We start from the raw sequence: 11,893 nt of genomic DNA, 5'->3' as shown, positions 1-11,893 counted from the left end.
TCTCACACCGTGCTTGCGAGGGTCAGCCGGCGATTGCGGCGCAATCTCGCGCGCGCGAGGGAGAAAGGCGGCGCGGAAGCGCGCTTCTTCTTAAAGCACTTCTTCTGTCGCGCGCGAGGCAAAAAAAAAAAAAAAAAAAAACGAAAAGGGGGGGGGGGGGGGGGGGCGAGAGGGGGTATGGTCGTTTTATCCGGCGGCGGCCGCGCCGTATCTTGAAAGCGATCTGCGAAGTGGAAAAAGTGCGCGCCCGCGCATGCCTCGTCTTCAAAGCGATCTGCGATGTGAACGAAGTGCAACTAGCGCCGGTAGCTTCGTATGCAGTGTGCTTTCGACGTTTAGTTCGCGTTGAAGCGGGAGACGGCACGAAGATCAATTCGCTCGCTGATATAGCCGCGCCTCCTCACTCCAGCGTTTTGACAGCGAGTTTCCACGGTCATCGAGCGACATGTTTTTAGTTTACTTGCGCACGCGGTGCCCCGTGTTTGTTGATTTACGTAGTAAGCTAATGTTTACAAGTTTATACGGCCGATTAAACTACTATCCTTAGTTCATATAGTTGTCTACTAATTTGCTATCGCAATCGGTGCTTCGCCTTTCGGGCGAAACTATTTTTTTTTTCAATGTGAACTTTTCGGCAAGACAGTAGCCACAGTCAGAAAACTTCGAGAGGATTCGCAAAGAAAGCTTTGCTTTAGAAATGGTGGCTGCCTCCCAGCAGCCCCAGTGAACAAGAGTCATCGTAATCTGTAGAGATTGTCCTGTAAGACCGGCTCATCAACGTTGCAGACGTCACTCATCGCACAGTCGGACAGATATAATTTTTTTTTTTGTTCTTGAGGTTAATGCAACTCATGTTCTGGCTTGCAAGCTAACGTTCGAATTTTTCGGCCCTAGTACTTCGCAAAAATAGAGCCTCATGCACTCGCGGCTGTTTATTTTTGCTGTCGTCGTCGTGAGTGTTGCGCTACTTAAGCTAATTAGCATGCTGAGTGGATGGCCATATGTTCAAGAGCCGTGATCGCCGCGTTCAACAACGTAACATTGATCCATATCAAGCATATTTTAGGATTCCTTCATGTCTACTGAATCCGGAACCAGAGCCAGGGTCCCAGCTCGTCAACTGTTTAGCTAGAGAAGACTCACATAAGTGGTTGTTTTGAAATGGCCTTTTTCGCTATTACGGGTTCCAGTAGATGATGATGGTCATCAACTATGGCACGCACTCAATGCAGTCGATACGGGAAAAGAGGAAGAAGAAAACCGCCTCGGCGCGCGTCGTTGCAGTGTCGGTCGGTCTCCGAAGTGAACGAAAGCAGCGATGAGCAAGCGTTCAACCTCGACATCGAGCTCGATCAAGAGCGGAAAGAAGCACTCGCTTTCCACGAGCAGCGAGGCAGCCGGTGGCGAGCCGGAGGGCGAGCTCAAGCCACGATCTCGGGACTTCCCCCGGCAGCCCGGGAAGGACAGCAGTGGAAGTAGCAGCAGCAGCAGTGACAGCGACCCGAGCCTCGTCAACCGGAAGAACGGACGTCGTCAGCACGGGAGTCGTCAACCGATGCTGGGCGACGAGCAGTCGACGGCGGACGTGGACGTCAAGGGCGAGCTCCTGGACGCCGACATCCACGACTTGACCAGGAGCGACCAGACCAGCAGCGCTGCCTCGAAGTGGCGCGGCGGTGGCGCGCGAAAGGAAAGGTGGTGGCCCGGCAGCAGCAGCCACGGTACCGATGCTGCCGGCTGGCTGAGCGAAGATTCCAACGACGTCGACACCCCGACTCACGCTACAACGCAGGCGTTCACGGCCAGCCCAGCGGCCTCGTCCATGGCCATTCTCGTCGTCCGTGACGACGAGCACGAGCCGAAGCACGAGTCGTTCCTCAAGACCGTCGCCAAAGCGTCCTTCAGGTGTGGTGTTAGCATGCATCAAAACGGCTGAAGCGCTTTGTATTTTAGATTGTTTGCTTAAAATGTTTGTGGGTAGGATCATCCTTTGGTATTGACCATGTAGGTGAAAGGTGTGGTGGGTAAGGATTAGGGGTGTTTAGAGATCGGGAGCAATGTATCTCACGCGTACATGCTCTCGAAAAACGCTTTTTGGATGTCTGGGCCAGGCTGAGGGTACACCATGGGCGAGTCTGAGTGTCGCTAGCATACTCGTTACTTTTTTGCAGATTCTGTTCTCGACCAGGACATGTCCAGAGTAGGTGGTTCAGGTTATCGTAGGCGTTTTGTGTGCAGTGAGAGCATTTGTCGCTCTCCGGAATCGGGCCAATTTTGTAAAGCCAGGCCACTTTGTCTCCTCGGTGACATAAACATCTTTAATGAAAGAGTATGGTAATGCGCGTGGAAGGCAAGAGAAGGGTTGGAGTCCATTGCAGGCCAGCGACAGCTCTCATTTCAATGAACATCTCTTAAACCGAGCTTGGCTGCAACGAATCTGGACTCTGAGCCCCGTTAGATCAACCTTATCGCTTCTCTCCGGTTGCTTGTCGACCCTTTATAATCGTCCGTTCTTCCCGTGAAGCTCGTTCTCGCTTTAAGTGGCGGCCGTGTTTGTTGTGTTCGGCGTCGATGAAAAGCGCGAACTGAAGCTCAACAAAGTCACCAGAGAGCCTGCTCAGTTCAGATGGTGCGTGATAGTGAACAAAACAGCGTAAGGGCGTAGCCACGAGGCGGTGTACCATTGCGAGGAGATGCGTTGAGATTTCGCAGTGGCGCAAGCGAGATGAGTATTCGAGGCTTCGACCAAGGTCTCTGGTCAAGTGTCACAGAGTAAACGCGAAGAACAATGGTTTCGGTTATCAAGTCAAACAAACTGTACAATAGGGGAAAACTTGAACGTTCAGATAGACTTCAGCCATTCATTGTCTAAGATGGTGCGGACAACTATCAGTCCAAATATCTGTTTGGTGCCCCCCCCCCCCCCCCACCCTTGACTAGGTCACTGTCATTTCTAGAAGCAGGGCAAAGGATGCAAAAAAAAAATACATTTGAATAACCAACGTGGCGGCAATTTATCCTTGCGGATTTCTTTTTCTGTGACAGTTCGCCATTTTGGATGCAAGAAGCAATACTACGTACGTTGTCTCATTCATCGGTGTTGCCCCACGTGTCTCACACCAAGTCAGGTGCGAGACGCGCGTCCACTTAGCTTTCTTTAAAAGTCTGGAACAATTTTATCACGTGCGATAAATCGCCTAAATAATCCGTCCAATGAAAATTGACTGGTATTGTAACATTCCTGCAAACTGTAAATTTATTACTGCGTTTGAATCTGTTGCATTTTGTAGCGAAAGTTACATTGGCCGTATTCTCGCCTTTCGCTGTGGCCGGTGGCCGCACCGCGAGCTGAGCCGTTGCCTAGCAACCGCCGCAGCTGGCAGCGCCGCTCGCCGCGCCATCTGCCGTGACGTCAGAGGAGGAGCCGGCGTTTTATCGTATATGTAGAAGGGGCGGCTCGGTGGGATTTGTCGGCAGATATGGAAAGTGAGTCGGAGAGACTGAAAGAAGCCAAGCTTCGTCACCGGAACGAAACCAAAAGGAGGCAGCGAGCCGAGGAGACGGAGTAAGAACGAGCCGCACACCTCGAGAAGCGTCGTAAGTACGAAGCGCCAGGCGAGTGGATTCAGATGAGGATAGCACCCGAAACATGTTCAAGTCACTGGACGACAACCCCTTATCCTCCCGCCTCACCGACCATCGGGCCGTCTTTGTGGCAATTGAGAAACAACAAGATGAAGACTTTCAAAATAAATGCGTTACACTTTAAAAATGTCTAGTCTTTAATGTAACCATAACTTAATGAGAAGTAACAATCAAACCTAAACACTCAGACGTACGAAGCTAAACGATCAAGATGTAACCGTAGAGAGAACCAAGCTAAACAATAGATTTACCGTACCTCTCGCTACGCACACCCAGGCATAACTGAGTTAAGCCATAGCCAAATTACTCGTGTCATTTGGTGCATATACGCACTCTTTGTGTCTAGTAAGTTCGCCTAACTACGTGTTATGGGGCTGCAACTGCGTCGTTATATCTTGCAGACGCGCCATTTGCATTGAACAGGGATTAGTTCATCAATGAAGCGTCCGTACACAACGAGTTGGCCGTCGAGTGATCAACATGTAGTTTCAGGACGGGCATCCAGCCATCGTTAGTGTAATCACGCGTCCTCCCGGAGTCAACGTTACCTTGCAAATAATAAGAATGGACACTGATGCGCGTCCGTTGACTACGATAAACGCCACTGAGTAATGTTTCTGATTTGTTTGTATACTATTCACAATGACGGTGAAATTGGAGTAGCGAAACTGCGTGAAATTGTTCGTTGAGTTGGAACATTTGTTCACAAAAGTTGTTCCCAGTGCTTCTATAAAAATTCGTCGGCCCTTCTACTCCGTGAAAATGATTAACCAGCGAAGCTGAAACGTGCGGCCCCGGTGTTTATCACTGGGTTAACCCCGAGGGTTGATTAAAGTATTTCTCGTTTATGAGGTTACACACACGTTCGGCTGCGGCGGAGAGAACGACATCACAGACGGTATGCCCGCAGTCCGCCGTTGTCGCTTGCGTTTGATGTCTCGAGTTTGCTCGGCGACTGGTTAGCAGCATTCGCCCGCCATTTCCACTTGAGATTATTCGAAATTAAGTTGCTTCAAAACTAAATCTGTCCTTTACGTAAGACAATGAATGGCTCATGCCCCCTTAAGCAATGACTCATACCCCCGTAAACGCGGCCTCTCCATTACGACGACAGAAGAGATGTGAAATTTTACGCTGGAATGATGAGCGGCAACGCAGCCAGCTGTGGAAGAAGACGACGAACGCGGGAGCAGTGGCACGAGCGCGTGCCGAGCACGAGCATGAGCGCAATCCGAGGGGCGCCAACGAGCCAGCTGCGGAAGAAGACGACGACACTCGAGCCAATGCTGACACTGATGGCTTTCTGTACAGAGGCGACTACGATTTACACAGGCGATTACGTACACAGCATATACGATTTCGCCGAGACATGTAAAGCTTCGCTTTATAAAAAGCCTTCGGCAATGTCGCAAGTAGTTCTCAGTTAGCAAACATCGTCCGCAAGAATGTGCGGGAAATAAAGGATATTCGATGGACTCGATTTTGCGTTATTTACAGTCGTATGAAGAAAGCAGACAATGAAATCATTTAAAGCGTAGGATAAATTATTTGCTGTGCTTAATCGAAATGCAGAATTAAGAGAAAAGGACACGAATGTGGACTAAAAGGTAACGCAGGTGGGAGCAGGAAGAATGTAAAATATGGTTCTGACTCAGCTGTTTCGTATAGGCCGGACTGATTACTGTTTCCAACACAAGAAAAGAGAAAGCTGCCGGAAGAAATTTTTTATGACTGGAAGTACAGGACAGAGGCGCCCTTAGATTTTGTTTGTGCCTTAATAAGCATGCAGTTTTGTTGCTTCTCTATTACTTAGCAGACAGTCCTCGTACAAGGAAGATGGAAAGTTACGTTTGTTTGTTTGTTTGTGTGTTTGTTGTTTGTTTGTTTGTTTGTTTGTTTGTTTGTTTGTTTGTAAACGGGTCCCGCATTCACTGCTATAGAATAAATGCTACTGAGGTGGAAAGAAGGAGCAGGATTGCGTGTTTTAACATTCTTGCTGAACAACAAGCACACCGTGGTACGCGAAGCAGGCTTGCTTTGAAGTAGTGCCTTGAAGAAAGGCTTCGAAGGTAGTCGTGTGCATGATCAACGTACGATGCGATGCATTCAACACTTCCTAGGCAAAACATTGTCAATTCAGGTGCCGCGGTGATATAAACAAGATCAACAAATATCTGATGTCCTTCCACGTAGCGTCGCGTCAAAACTGCAGCCTAACCTGCGTCGTCTTCCCTGTCTGTCTGGCTGTCTTCTTTTTTAGTCTGCCCAGATTCTACGCTGAGCGTTGCAACGTAGCTTGCTCGTTCGTTCGTTACGCTGGAGTCCCACGTAAAGCCCTTAAGAACCCACCATCAGCCGGGCGGGGACCGTTACGGTTACGAGGGCTTCATCTCGCACGAGTCACCGGATTCACATTTCGCGCTCTGAAAGCCGCCGAACGCGCCGCACCTGGTACGGTTGACATGCTGCGCGAGAGGAACAACGAAGATGGAAGGCCTGGGCCACATTCCCCGCTTCTGGCCTGCGCAGCCAGCCGTGGCGCTTGGGAAGCCGCCATGCGTGACCAGCCTTGTTATTCGAGCCTTTGTGGGGGCACCGCCCTCGCAGCGGTGAAAGCAGACGGTATACACAGACACCGGTCTCGGCCCCAGACAGACGCTGCTTTCGCTCAATGTCTGACGTCCTTGGTAAACAATGTGCGCTTCTCGTTGCGAAGCGAACTTTCGCATATCTTTCGACGATTGAATTGTCAGCAACCACCTGTACACGAATTGGAAAGGCATTAAAAAGAAAAAGGCGCTGCGCTTTCTTGTTTTTCTGTCACAGCAGGATTTTAAATGCGAAGCATTATGTTGGGGCGGGTGGGGGCTTATTTTTGGCTCGGCTGCGCTTGCAGATACAACAATGAGGCCGCGAAAGTATCCAGCGGGAAAGCGCGAAGGCTCTTCAGAGACTACAGAGGTATGCGATGCGTACCGAAGCGGTGAGGCAGGAGGCGAAACGACGGGCCGACGGGAGACGCGCGGCCGTGGAGCGCGAGCAAGAAGAGGAGCGACGTGCGACCGAAGAACAGCGACACGCCAAAGAGATGGTCACAAGACATGCCGCCGAGACCAAGCGGCGCCGATTGGAGGGCCGCCACTTGCGGGACGTAGACGCGTATATACTTATAAAAGCACTTTGTCGAATACGAATTTTGTGCGGCGTGTATAGCGTCTGCGACCGCCTGTGGTTCCGATCGTATGTCGTCAGGGTCGTCGCGGCCCGCGCACGTGGCGATCCTCGAGTGAGCGCATGCCCGGCAGGACGTGAGTTCGTTAGGTCCTTGCGCCACGTGCAGGGGAGAACTGCTTAATTCGCATTGACTTAGATAATCATCGAAAATGGTTTCTGCCGCATTTTTTAAATCGCGGTACCCGCACAGCTATTGTGTATTTCTGTGAACGCTTCCACACATGCCGTGGCAGCTTTGAGCTTGCGGCCCTCAGAAACATCCGGTCCTGTGTGGTTGCAGTGGACTTTGCTGATAAATAGAAGCGTTCTGTACTGGACGCATTTAGGTGTCTTTTTTTTTTTTTCTACGTTTTCAAATGGGACCCAAGCTCATATAATGCGCTCTATACAAACAATTGAAGGGTCAAAAGTCTTTTTTTTTTTTTAGGAGTAACTGCTTGTTCCACAAAGAACTTAGTTTTCGAGTTGTGTTCACTGATGGCATACGTACTATAGATCGATCAAAAAAAATTACGGACCAAGGGATCTGACAAAAAGCTGAATACCTCCGCAGCCTCAAAACGCAGCCTGGTATTCCCAATTCCAGCCTCTACTGGTATATGCGAACAACATTGTGATGTACGGTTTTACTGTTACGAGAACTGCAGCGCAATAAAACACAAGGACGATACAAAGAAATTACCAGGACGAGCGCTGAACTTACAACAGGTTTTATTGGAATGAATTTTACATGTATATGCACAGACGTCATTACATGTGTTGGATAACACAGACTGTCATTAGCTTCACATGCATGCGTAACAACGCCATCTCTTTATCTGAGAGTTGTATCGATGGCACGCTAACACACGAAATCCCTTTAAGAGGCGGAAATGTTTATGTTGGCCGAACTGGGAGATGCGTCAACGTTAGGTTAAGGGAGCATGCGAATTATGTGAAACACCCGCGTGAAGGGAAAAACTTAAGTTTCCTGGCTAGTCATTGTTTAACATGTAAGGATTGTTCACCTGACTTGCATCACACGTCTGTCATTATATGAGGAACAAATCGCGCTTCAAAGGAAATTGTTGAAGCAGAACCTATTTCACGGCTAGGGGAAAAGTGTGTTGCGTGCCATCGATACAACTCTCAGATAAATAGATGGCGTTTTTACGCTAGCGCAACTAATGACGTCGGTGTTGGGTAGTGCATATATATGTAAAATTCGTTCCAATAAAGCCTGTTGTAATTTCAGCGCTCGTCCTGGTGGTTTCTTTGTGTCGTCTTTGTGTTTTATTGCGCTGCAGTTCTCGTAATAATGTACCAACACGACCAACTCGCCACGTTAATCACGGTTTTACTGGCTACTTTTTAACGCTGCTAGGATATTTAGCGTTTTCTGAGATCCCGTGGTCCGTAAACTTTTTTTTTTGTCAATAGTACGTTTAGTCTGATTGTGCCTTATGACAAGGAACGCTTTCGATCGGAAGTGAACGCTTTCCAACTCCCAAAAGTGAAATCAAATATGGGTGAAGTATGATTACATGCTGAAAACGGGTTACCAGCACGTTATTTGTGTTCCAGCTGTACATCCACAGTTTATTTTAGTAGAAAATCAATTCTCATCGGATGCAGGGCATATGTTGGCATATCTTGGGTTTTATATCGGTGTGGAAAGGACTATGGTGGGCCACGATGTAGCTTTTGTTGTCCGCTAAATTTATCTGGCCATTTCGGAGAGAATCAGCGGAAGCCTCCTGGAGCATCTGTTGGTTGCACAAATTCTTCGGCTTCACCGTCTCAATCGCAGACTCTTTCCTCAGCTATTTCATGCTGAAACTATTTTCTTTTACGCATTTATTCATATGGAGGAAGTTTGTGCGTCGTGCGTGTCAACGCCATGTCTGTCTTTGTGTGTCGTCCTCTTCCGCGCTGTGCTTTGTTTTGCCATGTAACATTATGGATACGAGAGGGTGAGTGATGGTGAAAGCTACTATTGTCAACTGTTTCTACACGGGAAAACTTTCTTTCCCTCTATTCTATTCCTATTTGACCAGCCCACGGCCGGGTGATTCCCGTGATAACATAGAGTGCCGCACGGACCGCTGAGAAAACGCGAAAAAAAAAAAGAATTGAAACGAAGTTGTCACGTTATTCCGCCCTCGAATACGTTTACAGACGCATTGACGAAAAGGAGATGACAGAAGATAAAGAAAGCCTAAAGATGGCTACTCATTATGGGAGTCCATAGAGTTCACCTGGGCACGGTCCAACGCTCCAGTGGTCAAAACCATGCTTTTCAAGAGGAAGAGAGAGAGATATAAAAAAATGTTTATAAACCAAAATAAATAAATTTCAACAGCTGTGAGGCTTCCACTGGGGTGCCTAGATTAAGTCTATTAATAGTTTTACTCCTTAGCACTAGTTACAGCAAGTTGTCCTAGATGGATGTTTTGGTGTGCAGAGGTTCCTCTTGGAAAGATGAAAAAAAACGGTCGTATTACGAAAGTTGTTGGAAGTAACTTGTAGGTCCAACCTTCGTCGGAAACACCACTGCGCGCACCACTTCATCGGACTATTAAACGTCTCGCCAACATTTCATTACATCGTTCGAAAACTCAGAAGAGGAAGGCAAAGGGTAAATTGTCGTCCTCACCATCCAGAGTTTTCGAAATCATCAGAAGTTTCGAGACTACACAGCTGTGTCTAGGCCACAAGCATACTCCTGGCTGCCGCGTGTCATTTAACAAAGGATGTTGCTGCGTGCCTGGATTTTAAAAGGCCACTATACATGGCCGCGCAGCCGCTGATGTTTCAGGAGCGTGTATACTTATTCTAGGTGTATACACCTGTATAGCGCTGCCGGACACCCTGACACCACACGAATGAGACTAAAAAAAAGTTCTCACCCTTAAAGTCCGCATGTGAAATGTGGAAACCCCTTGACTGTGACGAGGAGATTGAAATCGTAGTCCAGAAGCAGCTACGTCACCCATCGAGTGGCGCTCAACTTTTCTGTGTGAAACACTCCGTACACATTTCAACACCCTTTTCTTTATATTTCCCGCATACTCTAAGGAAGTCGAGCAACATAGATAAGGAGCCCTTGTGACTTCCACTAGAACTGCGCACGAAATATGTGAAATTACTGGACTGCTTCAGAAACGATTCGTTATGTAGCTAGGGTTGTCATACTAGTCGCCACTGATAGAACGCACTGGGTGCTTGACCTCTATTTCCTCCTTTCTCTCTATCTCTCTCTCTCTCTCTCTCTCTTTCATTCTCGCAGCGTTTCCTCCTTTTCGTACAACGAGCCACTGAGTCAGGTGTCCATCGCCTTCTTCTCAATATGCCTGCTCTTCGTGATCGTCGCGTGCTCCGTGATCGTCTACTCGTGCGGCGTGGGCGCCTGCGCGGAGGCCGGTGACCTGGCGAGCAACGGCACGACGCTGACGGCGGTGAGGGCGCACAGGAAAACAGACGTCTCGAAAAGCGGCCACATGTATTATGTCCCAGGCTAAGCGGTCGCCTTTGTACTGTGCGCCGGCAGCTCCGAGCGCTTGTCATGATGATGACACGCGCGTGTGGTATGCGACGCGTGTGCGAAATTCAAGCCCGCCCGCGCGCATGCACCTGCTTGGCGACCTGCAATATTGAGCAGCACTGAGAACTTGGCTACCACGTGACGAAACCTCGGTCGTTCCCTTGTTCTGAAGTGCTGTTGATAATAAACGATGAAACGAAGCTCTCGTTCTACGGGCCCCGCATATCATAAAGCCAGACATTCTGTCTCGCGCTTTGGTAGTTTGCATAGTGCGCAGTGAACGTATACAATGCGCGTGTGCGGCCTCTAGCTCCCTGCTTGGAATCACTGTGGTTAGGCCACAGTGGGCAACGAAATTGTCCGACATTACGAAAATTCTACAAGGACTGTCCTTACGAGTATCCAAACATGGTTTGAAGATCGGTGAAAACAACTTTAATGCGATTGACGCCTAAGAAAGAAAAAAACAAACGCAGACCTTTTATCTTAAGGCGCTCTTTAAACGTAATGAAACGATCATCTCTACAGTGAAGGAAAGCACAACGGTCTGTGCTGTAAATGTTGCATTTACTTTCTACTGCTCTCTCTTAAAAGTTTCAGCACTGCGCATGCTTTGCGACACGGGAAAGGACGGACTTGCGCTTGCGATAGCCGCCTCTTTGTGCATATCCCTCTAGGCATACATTCCCTTAAACGTACTGGTACAAGCGTATATTGCCTGCAAAGCCTTGTTTGTTGAATATGGTTAAGTCACTCATAAGTGTGAGCACAGAACTGTAAACACGTGACAACTATACTTAAACTGCGCCCTCTCGGACACGATGTCCTGCTTAGGTGGCCTTGTTTTCAATAAATGCGAGAGAGAAAAAGCGAAGCGAGTTGTGTTGCAGAAAGCTGTCACGAGCCATATATCGCGTCTTCATTGGAACGTGACATCCAGTTTTATATTTTGTTCGTTTCGCTTCATGTGTCCTCGCTAAAACAAGTGACGCCAAGGTCCGTGAGCCGCCAGGTTTTTAACATGCTGACTTTCATGGAAACTGCTATTCTGTACCCTTCAGGCGCCAAATAGTTAGGTTCATTAGAAATTTAATCATGCCACATTGCTTGCATCTTCATAATCATGAGAAGCCTACAGCTTTAGAATGGATGAGGAAGTTTCAATTCTTCATCAGTGCATTTTGTTAAGTTTACAAAATGTGGACTTTATGCGAAAACTCTCTACAGGGATGGCAGATATGAGAACATCAACTCCTTCATGAAAAAAGATTCTCGATGTGAAATATTGTGAAAAACAATGAAAGAAGTGAAGCCCGCTACGTGATGGCAAACTGACGCCGAGAGCAAGCATCCCAGCCGCCTACTTTTCAACTTATTAGCCTAATATTATTCAAACTTGCAGCGCGGATCTAATCAGCGGTGTTTCAAGACGTATGCGACATGGTTTAAACATCATTGTTTTCATTAGTGTTGTTGCTTTTGAGGCAGTAT

General features: G+C 48.2%; 1 protein-coding gene across 1 annotated transcript; it reads left to right on the top strand.

Annotated features, from left to right (window-relative positions):
- The first annotated feature begins 240 nt into the window (after positions 1–240).
- Positions 241–10,602, top strand: LOC125946411 (uncharacterized). Its single transcript, XM_049669536.1, has 2 exons — positions 241–1,905; positions 10,148–10,602. The coding sequence occupies exons 1-2, from the start codon at positions 1,319–1,321 to the stop codon at positions 10,377–10,379; spliced, it is 819 nt and encodes a 272-aa protein (XP_049525493.1). The 5' UTR covers positions 241–1,318; the 3' UTR covers positions 10,380–10,602.
- The last annotated feature ends 1,291 nt before the right edge of the window (positions 10,603–11,893 follow it).

The sequence above is a fragment of the Dermacentor silvarum genome, chromosome 6 (assembly GCF_013339745.2).
Source record: "Dermacentor silvarum isolate Dsil-2018 chromosome 6, BIME_Dsil_1.4, whole genome shotgun sequence".
Lineage (NCBI taxonomy): Eukaryota > Metazoa > Arthropoda > Arachnida > Ixodida > Ixodidae > Dermacentor > Dermacentor silvarum.
Note: the sequence above shows the minus strand (reverse complement) of the source record. Positions and strands in the feature narration are given on the sequence as shown.